At 39.1% G+C, this 14,461-nt stretch overlaps 1 protein-coding gene across 1 annotated transcript; it reads right to left on the bottom strand.

The window, feature by feature from the left end:
• Positions 1–613: 613 nt before the first annotated feature.
• tmem19 (transmembrane protein 19) lies at positions 614–13,977 on the bottom strand. Its single transcript, XM_067581048.1, has 8 exons — positions 13,701–13,977; positions 12,890–13,037; positions 9,687–9,800; positions 6,193–6,330; positions 6,036–6,112; positions 5,764–5,941; positions 2,586–2,795; positions 614–982 (listed from the first exon to the last, which is right to left on the bottom strand). The coding sequence occupies exons 2-8, from the start codon at positions 13,017–13,019 to the stop codon at positions 822–824; spliced, it is 1,008 nt and encodes a 335-aa protein (XP_067437149.1). The 5' UTR covers positions 13,020–13,037; positions 13,701–13,977; the 3' UTR covers positions 614–821.
• Between the last annotated feature and the right edge of the window lie 484 nt (positions 13,978–14,461).

The raw sequence follows: 14,461 nt of genomic DNA, 5'->3' as shown, positions 1-14,461 counted from the left end.
GGATGCAGGCAGTGCTTCAGGACAGGTTGACATGTTGACTCTGTGTATCACCAGTTGTGCCTTCATTTCATTCCCTTTTTAAAAAAATGTTTTAGGTTGTGCACTTATTTTATCTGTATTTATTTAATTCACTCTATTATCATCTATTTTTTTTCACTTAATATTTTGTTCCCAGCAGGGAGGGGAATGTTGGGGGACTAAGGTGAGACAATGGGGGGTATTAGTGTTAAATAAAAGAAAAGTACAAATTGGTAATACTGTACTGTAATCTGCATATCTGTAATACTGATAGATGCAGATTGTTGAATAAAATTTGGGCTCAAAAAGAACCCAGAAAGACTGCTGTTAGTTCTTGGTGGAGGTAAATAAAGACAGTTTGTTGAGTTGAGTCTCTGGATTGTTCAGGTGTTGCACAACTCAACCAGCTACTAGACGCACCCTGTTCTTTACACACTAGTTTGAAACTAGTTACTAAGAACTTAACACACAAACGTAGTGATGAATTTAGAAACAGCTGGTGTAACACAGTCCAGGTCCGCAGCTAATGGACAGTCAGTGATTAGAGCAATGAAAAACTGTGAACCCTGGAGCTGATGTACAAAATACTGCAAAGAGTTTTCATGAGTCAGCATTTATTTTTCCTCCTTTTTTTGTCTTTTTCTTTCAAAGACCCAGTTTACTCTGGATCAGGTGTGTTGTATTAGTCTTTACCGTGATGCTTCTGTGACCAAATAATAACTTTAAAAGTTTTCAGAAAAAAAAAAAACGGCAGTGAGTCTCAGATCGTTTCAGATCTGCTATCTGAAGGCGGGTCATCAGTCTTATCGTGGCCACACCCCCCACGCCAGCCCGGGCAGGATGAGCGCGATGAGGACGGAGGAGAACAGGTTGACCGCGTTATTGTCCAAGATGGGTTTCCCACATATCCGCCGCGTGGTGGCGGACTCGTAACTCACCACCTTCTCGATGCTCGAGTCGAAGCCTGAAGACATGAAGAAGAGGAAACGTCCAGCTGTTAACACCGAAACCTCACCGCAAAGACGACTTTCAGAGCTATAAAACCGACCGGTGATTGGTTCAATTACACAACAATCATTTCTGTTTGGGTTCAAACTGCCAAACCAGTCAGGTGACTCACATGGAGCTCACTGATTGGACAGTTTTAGTAGCAACATCCTGCAGGCTAACACTCGGTTTTAATGTGGGTAACACATAAATATTGAACAGAGATCAAACTTAACTACAGCTTTGCTTATTTATAGAGCTGCAATGATTGGTCAATTAACAGAAGATAAATCGCCAACTGTTTTGATAATCGATTAATTGTTTTGAGACATTTTTTAAAGGAGAAAATGCTGAAATTCTCTGGTTTCAGCTTCTTAAACGTGAATATTTTCTGGTTTCTTTGGGAAACAGTGATCAACGTTTTCACCAGTTTATGATATTTTGTAGATCAAAGGACTAATCGATTAATTGAGTAAAATAAATAGATTAATCAATAATGAAATAATCATTTGCAGCCCTTGCAGATCCTTTTCACATTATTAGGACATATTTTCTCATTAAACCAAACTATTCAAATTATTCAGTTTAAACAACAAAAACTTATTTTTTTGGATAAATGATAAAACTTCCTGGTTATGACAACATGAGGAAGTGTAGTATAATTAATGACGATAACAGATATAACATAAACGCTGCATTAATGTGTTTCAACGTGTATTAACAACATGAACCAAGAACTGTTTTTCCATTGAGACGTTAATTAATTTAAGATTAATAACTAGAAAGATGTTATATAACAAAAGTCTTGAGCATATTGACATCACAGTTCAGTCTTGTGAATATTCTTCTTCTGTTCACTTCTATTGAAGACGACACAACGGAGGAATCAAAGTGTTTCACCTTAGTTCAGCTAATTATTTATTAATTATTTATTTATTATCCACGTTGGAACTGTGACGTCCTTCTCCAGGGATGACTGGGGAGCAGTTGTATCGAACAACGTGACCGTATTACAACTAACTTATTTTCATTATCAATTAAACTGCCAATTATTTTCTTGATTAACTGTTTGGTGTTTAGTATGTCAGAGACTATTGACAGATATAATCACATGTCCCCAAAGTCCAAAACTATTTAAAATTTAAAAGAAAAGCAGCAATTTTGAGAAGCTGGAACCAGAGAATTTGGCTTTTTTAGGTTAATGAATGACAAACTATTATTAAAATGGCTGCAGATTAGTTTTCTGTCAAACATTTTATCATTTCAGATCTATTTTTGTGTTCTAACTCTGTCACGTAGAGGAATCGTTAATACATTGGAGCTGAAACGATTACTCAATCAAAAATAGCAAAAGTTCTGGTTCCAGCTTCTTAAATGTAAACATACAGTTTGCAGGTTCAGTAAACTGAATATCTTTGGGTTTTGGACATTTTAAGACCAAGCAATTAATCAAGAAAATGATCTCATTTTCCTTCCTGATGCTCGGCGTCTGTCAGGTCGGGGCTGATATCGTGTCGTCTGACCTCAAACTTTAGAGAAACTGGTGCTTGTGTCTCCTCGTTACCGACGGCGGTTCCTACCTGAGTATTGCAAGTGAGCTCCCAGGAAGGAGTCCAGCATGGATCCCGCCAAGCCAGCCACGCCGCCGTACACCATGATGGGCCACTGGGGGTCCGCCAGGTGCAGGTCGCTAATCAGTAGTAGTTGTGTCACAAAGTACGCCGCGCCCACCGTGAACCCGCCCAGGAAGCTGGCGACCAATCCGACGGGAGTAACTCCTCCGTTTGTTCCTGGAGGGTAAAAGAAAAGTATAATGAAGCAGTGTTAAAGTCCAAGTCCAAGGATTTTACAGTTTCCTACAGAGATTGACCCTTGATACAAGGAAATTTTGTTAAAACAGTTTCTTCTTCTTCTTCTGTTTTATTAGCCTCTGTACATAGAGCCTTTCAGACACGTGTCACAGATCTCCATGGTGTGAAAGACGCCTTCTGTTTACTTTAATGTATATTAGCTTTAGGTCAATTGACTGAGTCACAGTCTTGGAAGAATTAATTAACATCTCAACTAAATATCAAATTAAACTTTTAATGACCAAATCAAACTATATGTATTCATAAAACACAACACGCAGAAAGATAAAGTGTTGACGTTAAACCCGCTGTTGGTAGTTTTGACTGTCGACATCATGTGTTTTTCTAAAGTAGCGTTTAACTATCGTGACGTTAGCAGCTGATTCTACCAACTGTTTCCCTGAACACAGACCTACTGTTGAATGAAACTGGTCTCACTATAATAAACATTTTATTCAGTCAGGATGTGATAAATGTTTAACTGACTTCCTGTTCAGCTGTTATGGTCTTTGGACATGAACTCAGGTCTGTTACAACAAGCAGACTAAAAACATCTTTATTCACAAGCTTTTAGTTTAATGGTAAAGGGTGAAACAGTATTATTGTTATTTCTTTTAACAATGATAATGATTTTTTTTTATATATATGCTGTCTTATATGTTTTTATTTATGTAACATCTTCTTATATGTAATGTTAATGTAATATATTTGTTATGTATGATCTTTACTTGTTTTTAAGCACATTGAGTTTACGCCTGCCGTATGAAATGTGCTTTATAAATTAATTTGACTTGACTAGACTGGAAACGCTGCTGTAAGTTGTCTGACTTGACTTCATCTTTTTTCTACTTTCCTCTGCGTTTCAAGAGAGGTGAACTTTGAGGGTGCTGATGTGGATAGAGAGAGAGAGAGACGCGAGGACGGAGGAATTTACAGCGACTCACCAAACAAGGCGTCCTCGCTCACTCCAGACTGAAACTACTCATGACACGCAGCATCTCAACTTTCAAAGATGTACAAGTCAGCTGTCGATATGCAGAAATAATTCAAGTCTGTCTTTAAGGAGCGCCCTGGTAAACCAGTGATCACAACCACAATGTCACTGGTTCGACTCCAGCTAGGGGCCTTTGTCGCATGTCTGCTTATATACAATCAGCTATCCATTACAGGCAAAAAATACCCAAAAAACAAATCTAAAACAACAGTCAGGAGCCCAAATGAGCATTAACACGTTTTTCTTGCCACAATCAAATGGAAGTGATGGAGGACAAAATCCACAGTCCTCCGTCTGTGCAAAACATGTATTTCAAAGTTTATCTGAAGCTAATATGAAGCTTTGTCGTCCAAATGAGTCAAATCAAGTAGATATCTTTCAACGTTACAGTCTTTTTAGTGGCAAAGTCCCTCTTTTTGTTACTATACTTCCACCGCAGCTCAACAGGGAAACACTGTCCGAGGAAACACAAAGAGGGAATTTGATGCTAAAAAGACTGTTAATGTGTCAGATATCCACTTGATGTGACTAACTCAGACTGATGAAGACTCATATAAGCTTCACAGAGACTTTTTTGGCCTGCATCACTTCTATTGAAAGCACATTTGAAGGATCTTTTAACAGCCAGTATGAACAGGAGGAATGATTACAGCAAGGAAAACCTCTTTCACTGTTCATATGTTTAAATAAAAGATTGAAAGTCTGGCGGATATTATAGGAGACACTGTGACGAAATTAAAGATGTCCCGTTGTCCTGGAAACGGTACAAATAGAAGAGAAACTTATTACAAAAACGTCAAAGCACGTGTCGGGAACATGTGCGACTAAACATATGACTCAACTCTGAATTTTCACTCCCCAACAAAGCGTCTGTGTAACATGTAAGTTAACATCATACGATGTAGAAATGTTAGTTAGTCATTAAGGCTGTGTGTGTATATGTTCACATTCATGGCGACTTTTTGAAACTTCCACATTTTTACGTTTCATCGGGAGCAGCTGAGTCTGTGTTTCCCCCTCTCGTTGCACCCTCAGTAAGCAGAGCGAGGTTTATTTGGCTCTGTGTATAAACAGTCACGAAAATTTGAAAACTGTAAAACTGTTATCATGCGGTGTTATTCAAGGCTGCTTTGTCGTAATATCTGTGCCAGAAAAGTTGCACGTAGCACTTGAACTCAGTTTGGGACAACGCTTGTTGAGTCAGTTGAAAGTAGAATTCGGGACACTGAGGGGAAGAAAAAGGTAATTTCAGGCTCTGAGCTGGAGGCCATGTTTATCCTGGATGATGTTTGTGGAGAAGAAGAAGAAGAAAAGAAGCCTTTTGGCTCATGAAGATAAAAATAAACAATTTTACAAAAGTGCTTTTTTATCATTCATGCATGATTCAGATTCTACGCACAGTTTTATTTTATGAAGAAATATGAACAGCTGCTGTGATGTCATATATTATTATTACAGTAAAGCTGTTTCCACAACAGCTCGGCTTCTTCTTCACTGATCAGTTGAGATGTTTCCCATCAAAAGGAGGGTTTTTGCATCTCGTAAATAATGTCAATATGATCAACTGAGTCTCCTCTGAGGTGCATTTAAGGGGTTAAAACATCCTCGATGGTGGAGATCAGTGTCCAAGTCGAGGAAAAAAGGAAGGACTGGAAGGGAGGAAGCATAAATCTAGAGCTGTAACGATTAATCGATTAGTCAGTCGACAGAGAATGAATCGCCAACTATTTGTTTTGAGTAATTTTTTAAGAAAAAATACAAATAATTTCAGATTCCAGCTTCTTAAATGTGAATATTTGGGTTTTGGGAAACAGTGGTCGACATTTTTCACCATTTTCTGACATTTTATAGATCAAACAACTAATTGATTAATCGAGACAGATTACTTGATGATGAAAACATAAACATGCTCACCTGCTGGGACTTCCTTCCAGGTGGTGATGAGTCTAGGCTGCGATTGGCTGAGAACAGGCCCCACCTCTGACGCCCAGGTGTCTCCAGTACTGCAAGCCAGTGCTCCCAGTAGAGAGAGGCACATCCAGGAGGCGGAGTACTGTTTACCGAAATCAATGGGGATCTCACCTGGACCCACCTGAAAAAAAACACACAAACATAACACCTTTAGATTTTTAGCAGGCATTTTATTTTGTAATTTCAGATGTTTTGTACAGGAAATGTTTGTTTACCTCTATCATGTAAAGCAGAGCCAGCTCTGTAGGAACTCCTCCGTTACAGAAGACCTGGACCCAGTTCCTCTGACCGCCTGACACAAACACAAAACTTTAACACATTTAGATTTGAATGTAGATCGATCTAAAAGTAAACAAGTACGCCGTCTCTCACCTTCTTTGTACTCGGCGTCTATCTTCCTCTTCTGCGCTCCTCCCCAGCGGGTCAGTCTGGAGGAGGTGTAGAAGAAGGCCAGCAGAGAGGAGAAGAAGCTGTAGTTGGCCATCGTCAACACAAACCCCACCAGGAGAGCTGAGAAAAAAACACGTCAGAGGAAGTGTTTGAGTTCTCCACACGGGTTTAAAAATGACCCTCACAGGCTGCGTTAGAGCGTTAGAGCGTGAGATATTTGTATGCTATAAAAGAAAGCTGCGTAGGGGGAAATGACATCATCATGGCGAGAGCAAGCACAGCAACGAGACACAAGGGCGTCATCCTGCAGGCTGACAGGTGTTTCCAGATGTTCTGCCCAAGTTTTTCTGCAGAAGCGCCAAGAATTGGACAATGTTGAGGACTGGAAACTGACTGCAGCAGGCGAAAGACACATCAAGCTGGTTTCCCTTCAAAAATCATTGGATCAGTTAAAAACTGGCAGAAACCAGTAAGACTCTGGTTCATCCCTCTACTGTCTGGAGAACTCTGGTCAGAAGTGGTCTTTATGGAAGACTTGCAGCCAAAAAGCCATTCCTCCTGCGTGGAAACAAAGCCAAGCGACTCACCTACGCATGAAAAACACTGAGGTGCAGAAAAATTACTCGGCTTTAGCAGAAGACAGTTTGTTTGCAGAAGGGCTGGAGAACGCTACAAGAACAGTAAACCATGTTGGAGGTTGGTTGCAGGTCTTATCCATCATGCAACACCGTCAGGGAGGCGTCTGATCATCTGCAGCATGAAGACGAGCCCCAAACATCCAGCCGGAGTCATGAAGAACCGTCCTCCTCAGCAACAAGAAGAACGAGGAGTCCTGCAGCAGATGGTCTCAGTCTGGGATTAACATGAAGACACAGAAGAAGAAGAACTGTGGCGACGTCTCCAAGACGCAGGAACAACCGACCTGCCGAGTTCCTTTTTTTCAGTGGTATGAAGTTAAATGATATATAAAAACTATTCATGGTATCATGTTTTGAAAGCGTTCTCAGTTTGCGTCTGTGTTTTTATCCAAAATGTTGGTTTCTCTCTGGATGGGAACTTCTTGTCTCTTTCATCTCATGTTTGCCTCTGGGATTTTTTTTAATCACAACTAAAGACTTATGAGGGTTTTATGTGACAACTGGAAGCTGTGGTTTGATGAATAGTGTTAAATTGATATATTCATTTATTTGTTAACCCTCTGGTCTGTTTATTCATCTCTGAACACACTGAGCATGTTTTATTCATAGTAACGTAACTTAATATTTCATATAGAGACAAGCAGACGAAAACAGTTGCTAATTTGGGGCTTTCGCACATTATCTTTCATCATTTACTGCACATCTGTAGACTATAAAGCGTTTTTAAACCGGATACGTTCAGTGATTTACAGCTTGTTGGCCGTTATATTTTTCTTTTAACCTTTAACCTCAACTTTAAAACAGCTTTTAACTGCAGTATAGTTAAAAAAGCAATCATAAAGTAGTCTGAACAGAACAGAAAAATAAGTAAATAACTAAACAAAGTCATGAGTTTGACTGTATAGGTGATCATAGAAAGTGGAAAATGGAAGTTTTGACTCAGCAGAGAAACCAAACTGTCTGAAAATATGTTCATCTGTCGTCAACAGTTAACTAAGCGAAAGAGAAAAAAGAAAAGATTTGATCCATTTTTCCTGTGTTTAGCTTCGTCGGTGTGGATGGAGATTCTTCTAAAGGACGACTGAGGAAACAGAAACTGTTCGGAAAATTTTGGACGTCGACCCAGAAATGAAAAAGAAAAGTTTAAAGCATCGACGGGTTAAAAAGCTGCAGTCATTCGTCCCTGTGTGACGCAGCGTCAGAGGGTCTTCTCAGAATCCAGGAAAGATTCACAAATGGTTTTCATAATGAAAAAATTCTGATTTCACAGCGATGCCCCGTGGCTGATAAGAGATTTACAGTATTTTAGATGAGCCGATCACGAGATCACAGCTGCTTTATCTAACCAAAAAGGAAGGAGAGTCTGTCTGTCTGTCCTTCAGTTTCCTCGACAACCGTTCATCCGATCGACTGAACACTTGGCGGGTGTGTTGCTCGGGACCCGAGGAAGCTCAGCGTTGAGCGTGAAGTTGTTTGGATGAGCGGTTCTCAAGAAAACCGCAAGCAGAAACACGATAAAAAGCAGAAGCCAAACACTCGACCTGTTACGAACAGACACGTTTTGAACGGGAACTGAACTAGTTCCAAATCCAGTTAAAACAAAACCAGGCGAGACATAGACAGAACATGTTGTAAATAGACATTTTTTGCTGTCTATAGACATTTTTTTAAAGGAGACATATCATGCTGTTTGTGATTTTCTGTTATTTTTATACTGTTATGATGTCAAATGTTAAACTTTGTAAAAATGCTGCCTTCAAGTCAAACATCAAGGCTTCAACCTGCTCTATACGCTCTGTTTGCAAAGTTACCTCTACTTCCTCCTCAGTGACATCAGATTGTTCGCACATGCCCACAAACAGCCGTCCGTTCTGTAGTCTTTGTTGCTTAAGTTGTTGCTAAGGTTGTTGCTAAGGTTGTTGACGTTGTCCAGTCGAATATTTCAGATCTGATTTGGATAAAATCATGTACGGATGTGTTTGAGAAGTTTATATTTCAAGTAAAGAACAAGAAAAACAAGTGAAATCCTGCCACTACTCTTTGTTTACGTAGCCTGCAGAAGCTTCCTGAAGCTGACCAATCAGAACAGAGCAGGCTCATCGGGAGGCGGGGCCTTAAAAAAACGGCCTGTTAGAGACAGAGGCTGAACTGAGGGGCTGCATGAAGGACCAGTAGAAGATAAATAAGGAGTTTTGCATCATCAATCATGCAAAGATATTCCAGTAGAGCCCCAGAATATAAACATAGAGCTGGAAATGTGTAGAATACTTCCTTGTTTCAAAATCTAAACACAGTTGAGAGTTGAGTTTCAGTTTTGGGATCTAGACATAACAAACATCTTCCAAGAGAGTTTTTCCTTCAACATATAACTTTCTGTCCCTTTTCTGAAACTTTTTGTGATGTTTCAAGTGAGCAGATGTTCATCCTTCTTTAAAAAGACTTCATTTCATATCAGGCAGCAGTGTGACAGTCAATGACTGAAGGAACCTTTGAGGATTTGTTTGTTCAACTGAATTAAACATAACGAGAAATGTCCAGCCTGAAGCCACAAAATAACAGATCTGTTTCTGCTTTGACAGTCTTAAAACTACATGTTCAAAAAAATATTTGCTCTGTTTCTTGATATAAAGTATTATGTTACACAAGAAGTTTACTAGTTATAACAAGATGAATATTCCCATTAAACAAATATATTTTCTTGTTATAATGAGAATAAATACTTGTTGTAATTAGACTGCTGTTTGAAATACTTTTTTGTTTCATCAACCTACAGAGAGACGTGTTAATATGAAAATATAGATAACAGCTGTTATGTTTGACAGTTTGACACCCGCTCACCTCCCAGAGCTCCTGAGCGGTCCAGACTGCGTCTCTTCACGGCTCTGGCCGTCACCACCAGGGGAACCAAGATGGAGAACAACCATCGCCACGGCGACACAGGCTGCAGTGTGCCTGTAAACACACACACACACACACACACACACACACACACACACACACACACACACACACACACACACACACACACACACACACAGTCAGACCACCGCTGTAATCACTGTATCATCTCTTCACCTGAGAGCGCTCTGGTGATTTTACATATTTAGTGAACGAGAGGATCGTTTGACTCCTTCACTTCTTCCAAGCTGCTTTTCCAGCTGTTTTCTTGAGGTTCACAACAGTCGATCTGGACCTCGTTTCCCTTTTGTGGTGTTTCCCATCTGTCAAACAGCATCTTCTTCATCACCACAGACAGTCGACGTTAACAGCATGCACTCACTCTTTAGTACTGCTTTTGGATGCTAAATACACCTACATATATATATTGCTACATATTTAACTGTCTGTAAGCTGTGCTGTATATTGGGAAAAACACATCACAAAGTATAAATGTTGTAAACGATGCAAATAAATGTTTTATACTTGAAACTCTGAATGAAAACAAAGCTGAATGTCAACAATCTCTATGATTCATGTTGATGGGTGGAAATCAGTTTAAGGAAGTGAACTATGGGTGATTTAGCTGCTGGAGGCAGACGTTACTCTGAAGATCAGATTAAAATGTATTAAACTGAAGCAGCGGTTGTTGCTTTAAGTTAAATAAATATTCTTCAGTCATTCTGTCACCATGTTTGTATCAGAGCTGCTGGATGTTAAATGTGAGACGAGGTTACACTTCTGTTATAAAAATGATGATTACACCGTGTATGAGTGTTACTGTTTTATCTAGATCATGATGAAATGTTCCTGTCTTGTACTGCAACTCTGTAACATCAACAGACTCATCAGCTGAGGTTAAAGGAAGTTCAGCAACATATTTGTTAAGAGGAAGATGTAGAAATTAAAATTTGTTGGAGACAGAGTGAGACAGTTGGGCAGGAGAACTGAAAACCAACAGGGAGTTTTCAGCCAGAAGAGATGAAGATATGACAAAGATATGATGAAGAAGAAGGAGAAGAGGACGATGATGACACAAACTGGCAGATTGATTGATGAATTATGTTCTAATTTAAACATCAACATCACAAACTTTTACACCAAACGTTAAAGAACATCAGCGTTCATGAAAAAAGTCAAGACTTAAAAACAAAGAAAACTTGAATAAAACGTAGTTTTTGGTTCTACTTAAGATGTTCTCAGTAGAGGTGTGCCCGAATACAAATACATTATTGGGCAAAGCACAAATAGTGGGTTATATACAAATATTTGTTTTATACAAATATTTTAAAAGTTATTTGTTGGGGGTGTTCCCCAGAGATAAAGCTGAGCTACTGACAAAGTGCTCCCAACGGACTCTCCATCACCTGTTGTTCCTCTTCTCCTTTCCACAAAGTTAGGTTATAAAAACTAGGCAATAAATGAAAAGTGCAAAGCAATAATCACCTTTGAAGTTCTTCTACATGTTACATACTGTGCTGTCTCTGTGTTATGGGTGTATAAATAGGTAGAGGTCTGTCTGCGATGAGGCGATGAGTAAAGTTTTAGTTTGATCTGGGAGACTTCAGTTCCAGAACCGGTGTGGGGACCTCCTTTGTAAGGTAGTTTATTCATGAACACTTATTGTAACTTTAATTTTCTAAAATTAAAACTGTCATAAAAACAAAAACATGATTTTTAAGCCTCTTTCCACTTTTATTCGAATACAAATACAGATACAAATAATTTTGCTGCCTCAACAAATACAGATACAAATACTGAGATCTCTGCACATCCCTAGTTCTACACCTCTAACGAGCATTTAGGATTCATTAATCTACAATAATCTCTAAGAGTCTTCAGTTACGATGCTTTTAGGAAACACCTCTTAAGCTGAAGAAGTTTCATAAAATGGATTTCACCATCATCTCAGCCTGAAGATGTTTGTGGGAAACGAGATGCTGGTTTGCTGTGGTGACAGAAGTGCAGAATGTCAAACTATGTGGAAGTGAAGGATTTATTGAGGCCTCACACACACACACACACACACACACAGTAAACACACACCGAAGCCTAAATTGCTCCTGATTGTCAGGTTGGTGCCATCAGTGTGTGTGTGTGAGTGAATGAAAGGCTCTATTCTACAAACACAGTCCATTCACAAGTATGACCACACATACTGTAACTTCAACCATGAAGAATGACGTTGAAAAGGATGTTTGTTTAGCTCCAAACCATCCTGAGTTCATTTCGGAGAAGAAATCTGAGACAGACTCCGCTTCAGAGGAGAGCACATGATTCGGTCTGAATCAGTTTCACTTTAAGAACATTTGTCATAATAATCATAAAATGCTTCATACAGCTGACTGGACGTGTGTCTGTAGAAACACAGACACACTAAACTCTTAAAATCTATCATGTTAACGTGAACTTTATGAAGCTGCAACGATTAATCGATTAGTTGCCAACAATCAAATTAATCGGCAACTATTTAGATCATTTATTCATCATCATGAGTCATTTTTTTCCAGAAAAAATACAAAAATTCTTTGATTCCAGCTTCTTAAATGTGAATATTTTCTGGTTTCTTTAGTCCTTTTGACATTTAAAGACATCATCTGAGCTATTGGGAAACACTGATTAACATTTTTCACCATTTTCTGACATTTTATGGACCAAAAAACGAACTGATTTATTGAGAAAATAATCGACAGATTAACGGATAATGAAAATAATTGTTGGTTGCAGCCCCAAAACTTAACAAAAAGCTTATTAAGTCCATATAACTCTTTGAGGGATCATTATGGAATAAAGAGAAGTGCAGGGCTGCATTTAACAGTTACTTTTATTATCGAATAACCTGCCTTATTTTTATGATTAATCAATTAATCATTTGATCCCAACATCCTGGAGTCCAAGGTTCAAAACCCCAAAATATTACATTTACAGTAATTCAAGACCAAGAATAGCAACACATTTTAGCTTGAAAAGTTACTTAAGCAATGATTCAATTATCATAATATTAGCAGATTAACTTCCTGTCTTCATTAGAAAACAAATTAGAAAGTGTTGAGGTGTGAGAGAAAAGGTTTCCCAGTGTACAGGTGTGAGGTGACGCGGCTCACCTGAGTAGGTGCTGATGGTGAGGGACAGGACCCAGAAGAAGAGGGAGAGTGCCAAAGTGGCACAAAGCACGATCATATCAGTCATCATCTTGATGTACTCCTTCATCAGCACGTCGTCCTCAGAGTCCATGTTGACAGACGGACCGAGCTGCAGGACAGGAGACAAGAGACGGTTTGTTACATCAATGTTACAATAGAGAGAAGTCCTACTATTGTTATATTGGTCATGATTAGAGCTGCAACTATTAGCTGGTTAGCTGATCAGCAGCAAATCATCTAGCAACTATTTTGATAATTTATTCATCGTTTTGAGTCATTTTGAAAGAGAAAATGTCCAATTCCAGCCCCTTAAAAGTGAATATTTTCCAGTTTCTTTAGTCTTCTGTGTTGTGAACTATACATTAATTGCGATATTAATCCTCTGAGGTCATTTTTTTAAGAAGAAAATGTCAAAATTCTCTGATTCCAGCTTCCCAAATGTGAGTATTTCTGGTGTCTTTAATCTTCTATGACGGTAAACTGAATGTCCTTTGGTTGTGGACTGTTGGTCGGGACAAAACAAGACATTTGAGGATATAACTTTGGGTTTTGGGGAACGGTGATTGAACATTTTTCACCATTTTCTGACATTTTATCGACCAAACAAAAAAGCCCCATGTGACGTTGCACACAATCAACGGGAAAAAAAACGGCTGAAACGCAAATGTCCGTAATGTTAGAGATGTTGGATGTGTCAGTCATGTTAATATGAACCTTTTACACCATTATCTAATTGATAACATGTCGTCTTTATCTCTAAAAGTGAACTCACCAGATTTCTCCGGAGCCATCACGAGTTTAGTCCCTTTAACCGACTTCAACAGCTGACTATTGATTTAGCAAAAATGCGGACTTTCCTCCCTCTTCAGACGACTGTGCTGTTATCTGCTGACCAGCGTTAAAAGAAAAACTAACAATGACATAAAAGACTAATATATTTCGTCTGTAGGTGTAATTAATACAACCACATGACTAGAGGTGCCGTGTTACAGTGCGTACAGGCACCGGAGGGGAAGGCAGGACGGAAACATTTAATTCACGGACACACTTCCGCAAACAGGAGGATTCTCTTAAAGGGACAGTAACCATATTTTGATCACGTGATTAGTCCTTCGTTAATTCTCTATTAAAAGGTGCAGTGCCATCCAGTGGAACAGACTTGGCAGAAATGGATTATAATATGTATAAGTATGTTTTAATTAGTGTAAAAAATAAAAGAAAATAAAAATTATTGTGTTTTCCCCATAGACTGTATAAAAATATGGTTACCGTGACGTCACCCGTTGGTTTCTGAAGAGTGGTTTTGAAGCTCAAAGTCAGCCGCTCCGGCCGTCGCCATCTTGGTAGTACGTGACGCTGCCTGACTCCCAGCCAATCAAAAATGGGCAAAGAGGCGGGCCAGATGGCTGAAAAAGCCACCTAGCGGCTGGCGGACCTGTCACTCAAAGCAGCCATGTCCTTCATTATGCATAACTTTACGGCTTAATAAAATTTAAACGAGTGAGTTATAAAAAAATTATAGCTATAGAGACC

Source organism: Thunnus thynnus, chromosome 23 (genome assembly GCF_963924715.1).
Source record: "Thunnus thynnus chromosome 23, fThuThy2.1, whole genome shotgun sequence".
NCBI classification, from domain to species: Eukaryota; Metazoa; Chordata; class Actinopteri; order Scombriformes; family Scombridae; genus Thunnus; species Thunnus thynnus.
Note: the sequence above shows the minus strand (reverse complement) of the source record. Positions and strands in the feature narration are given on the sequence as shown.

Excerpts from the sequence above, each read along its gene's own strand:
- tmem19 (XM_067581048.1), bottom strand. The coding sequence starts at position 13,019 with ATGGACTCTGAGGACGACGTGCTGATGAAGGAGTACATCAAGATGATG. Across the intron at positions 6,331-9,686 it reads CCGCTCAGGAGCTCTGGGAG|CTCTCCTGGTGGGGTTTGTG; the intron begins GTGAGCGGGTGT and ends TTTTTTTCTCAG. Across the intron at positions 5,942-6,035 it reads CTCTGCTTTACATGATAGAG|GTGGGTCCAGGTGAGATCCC; the intron begins GTAAACAAACAT and ends GTTTTTTTTCAG.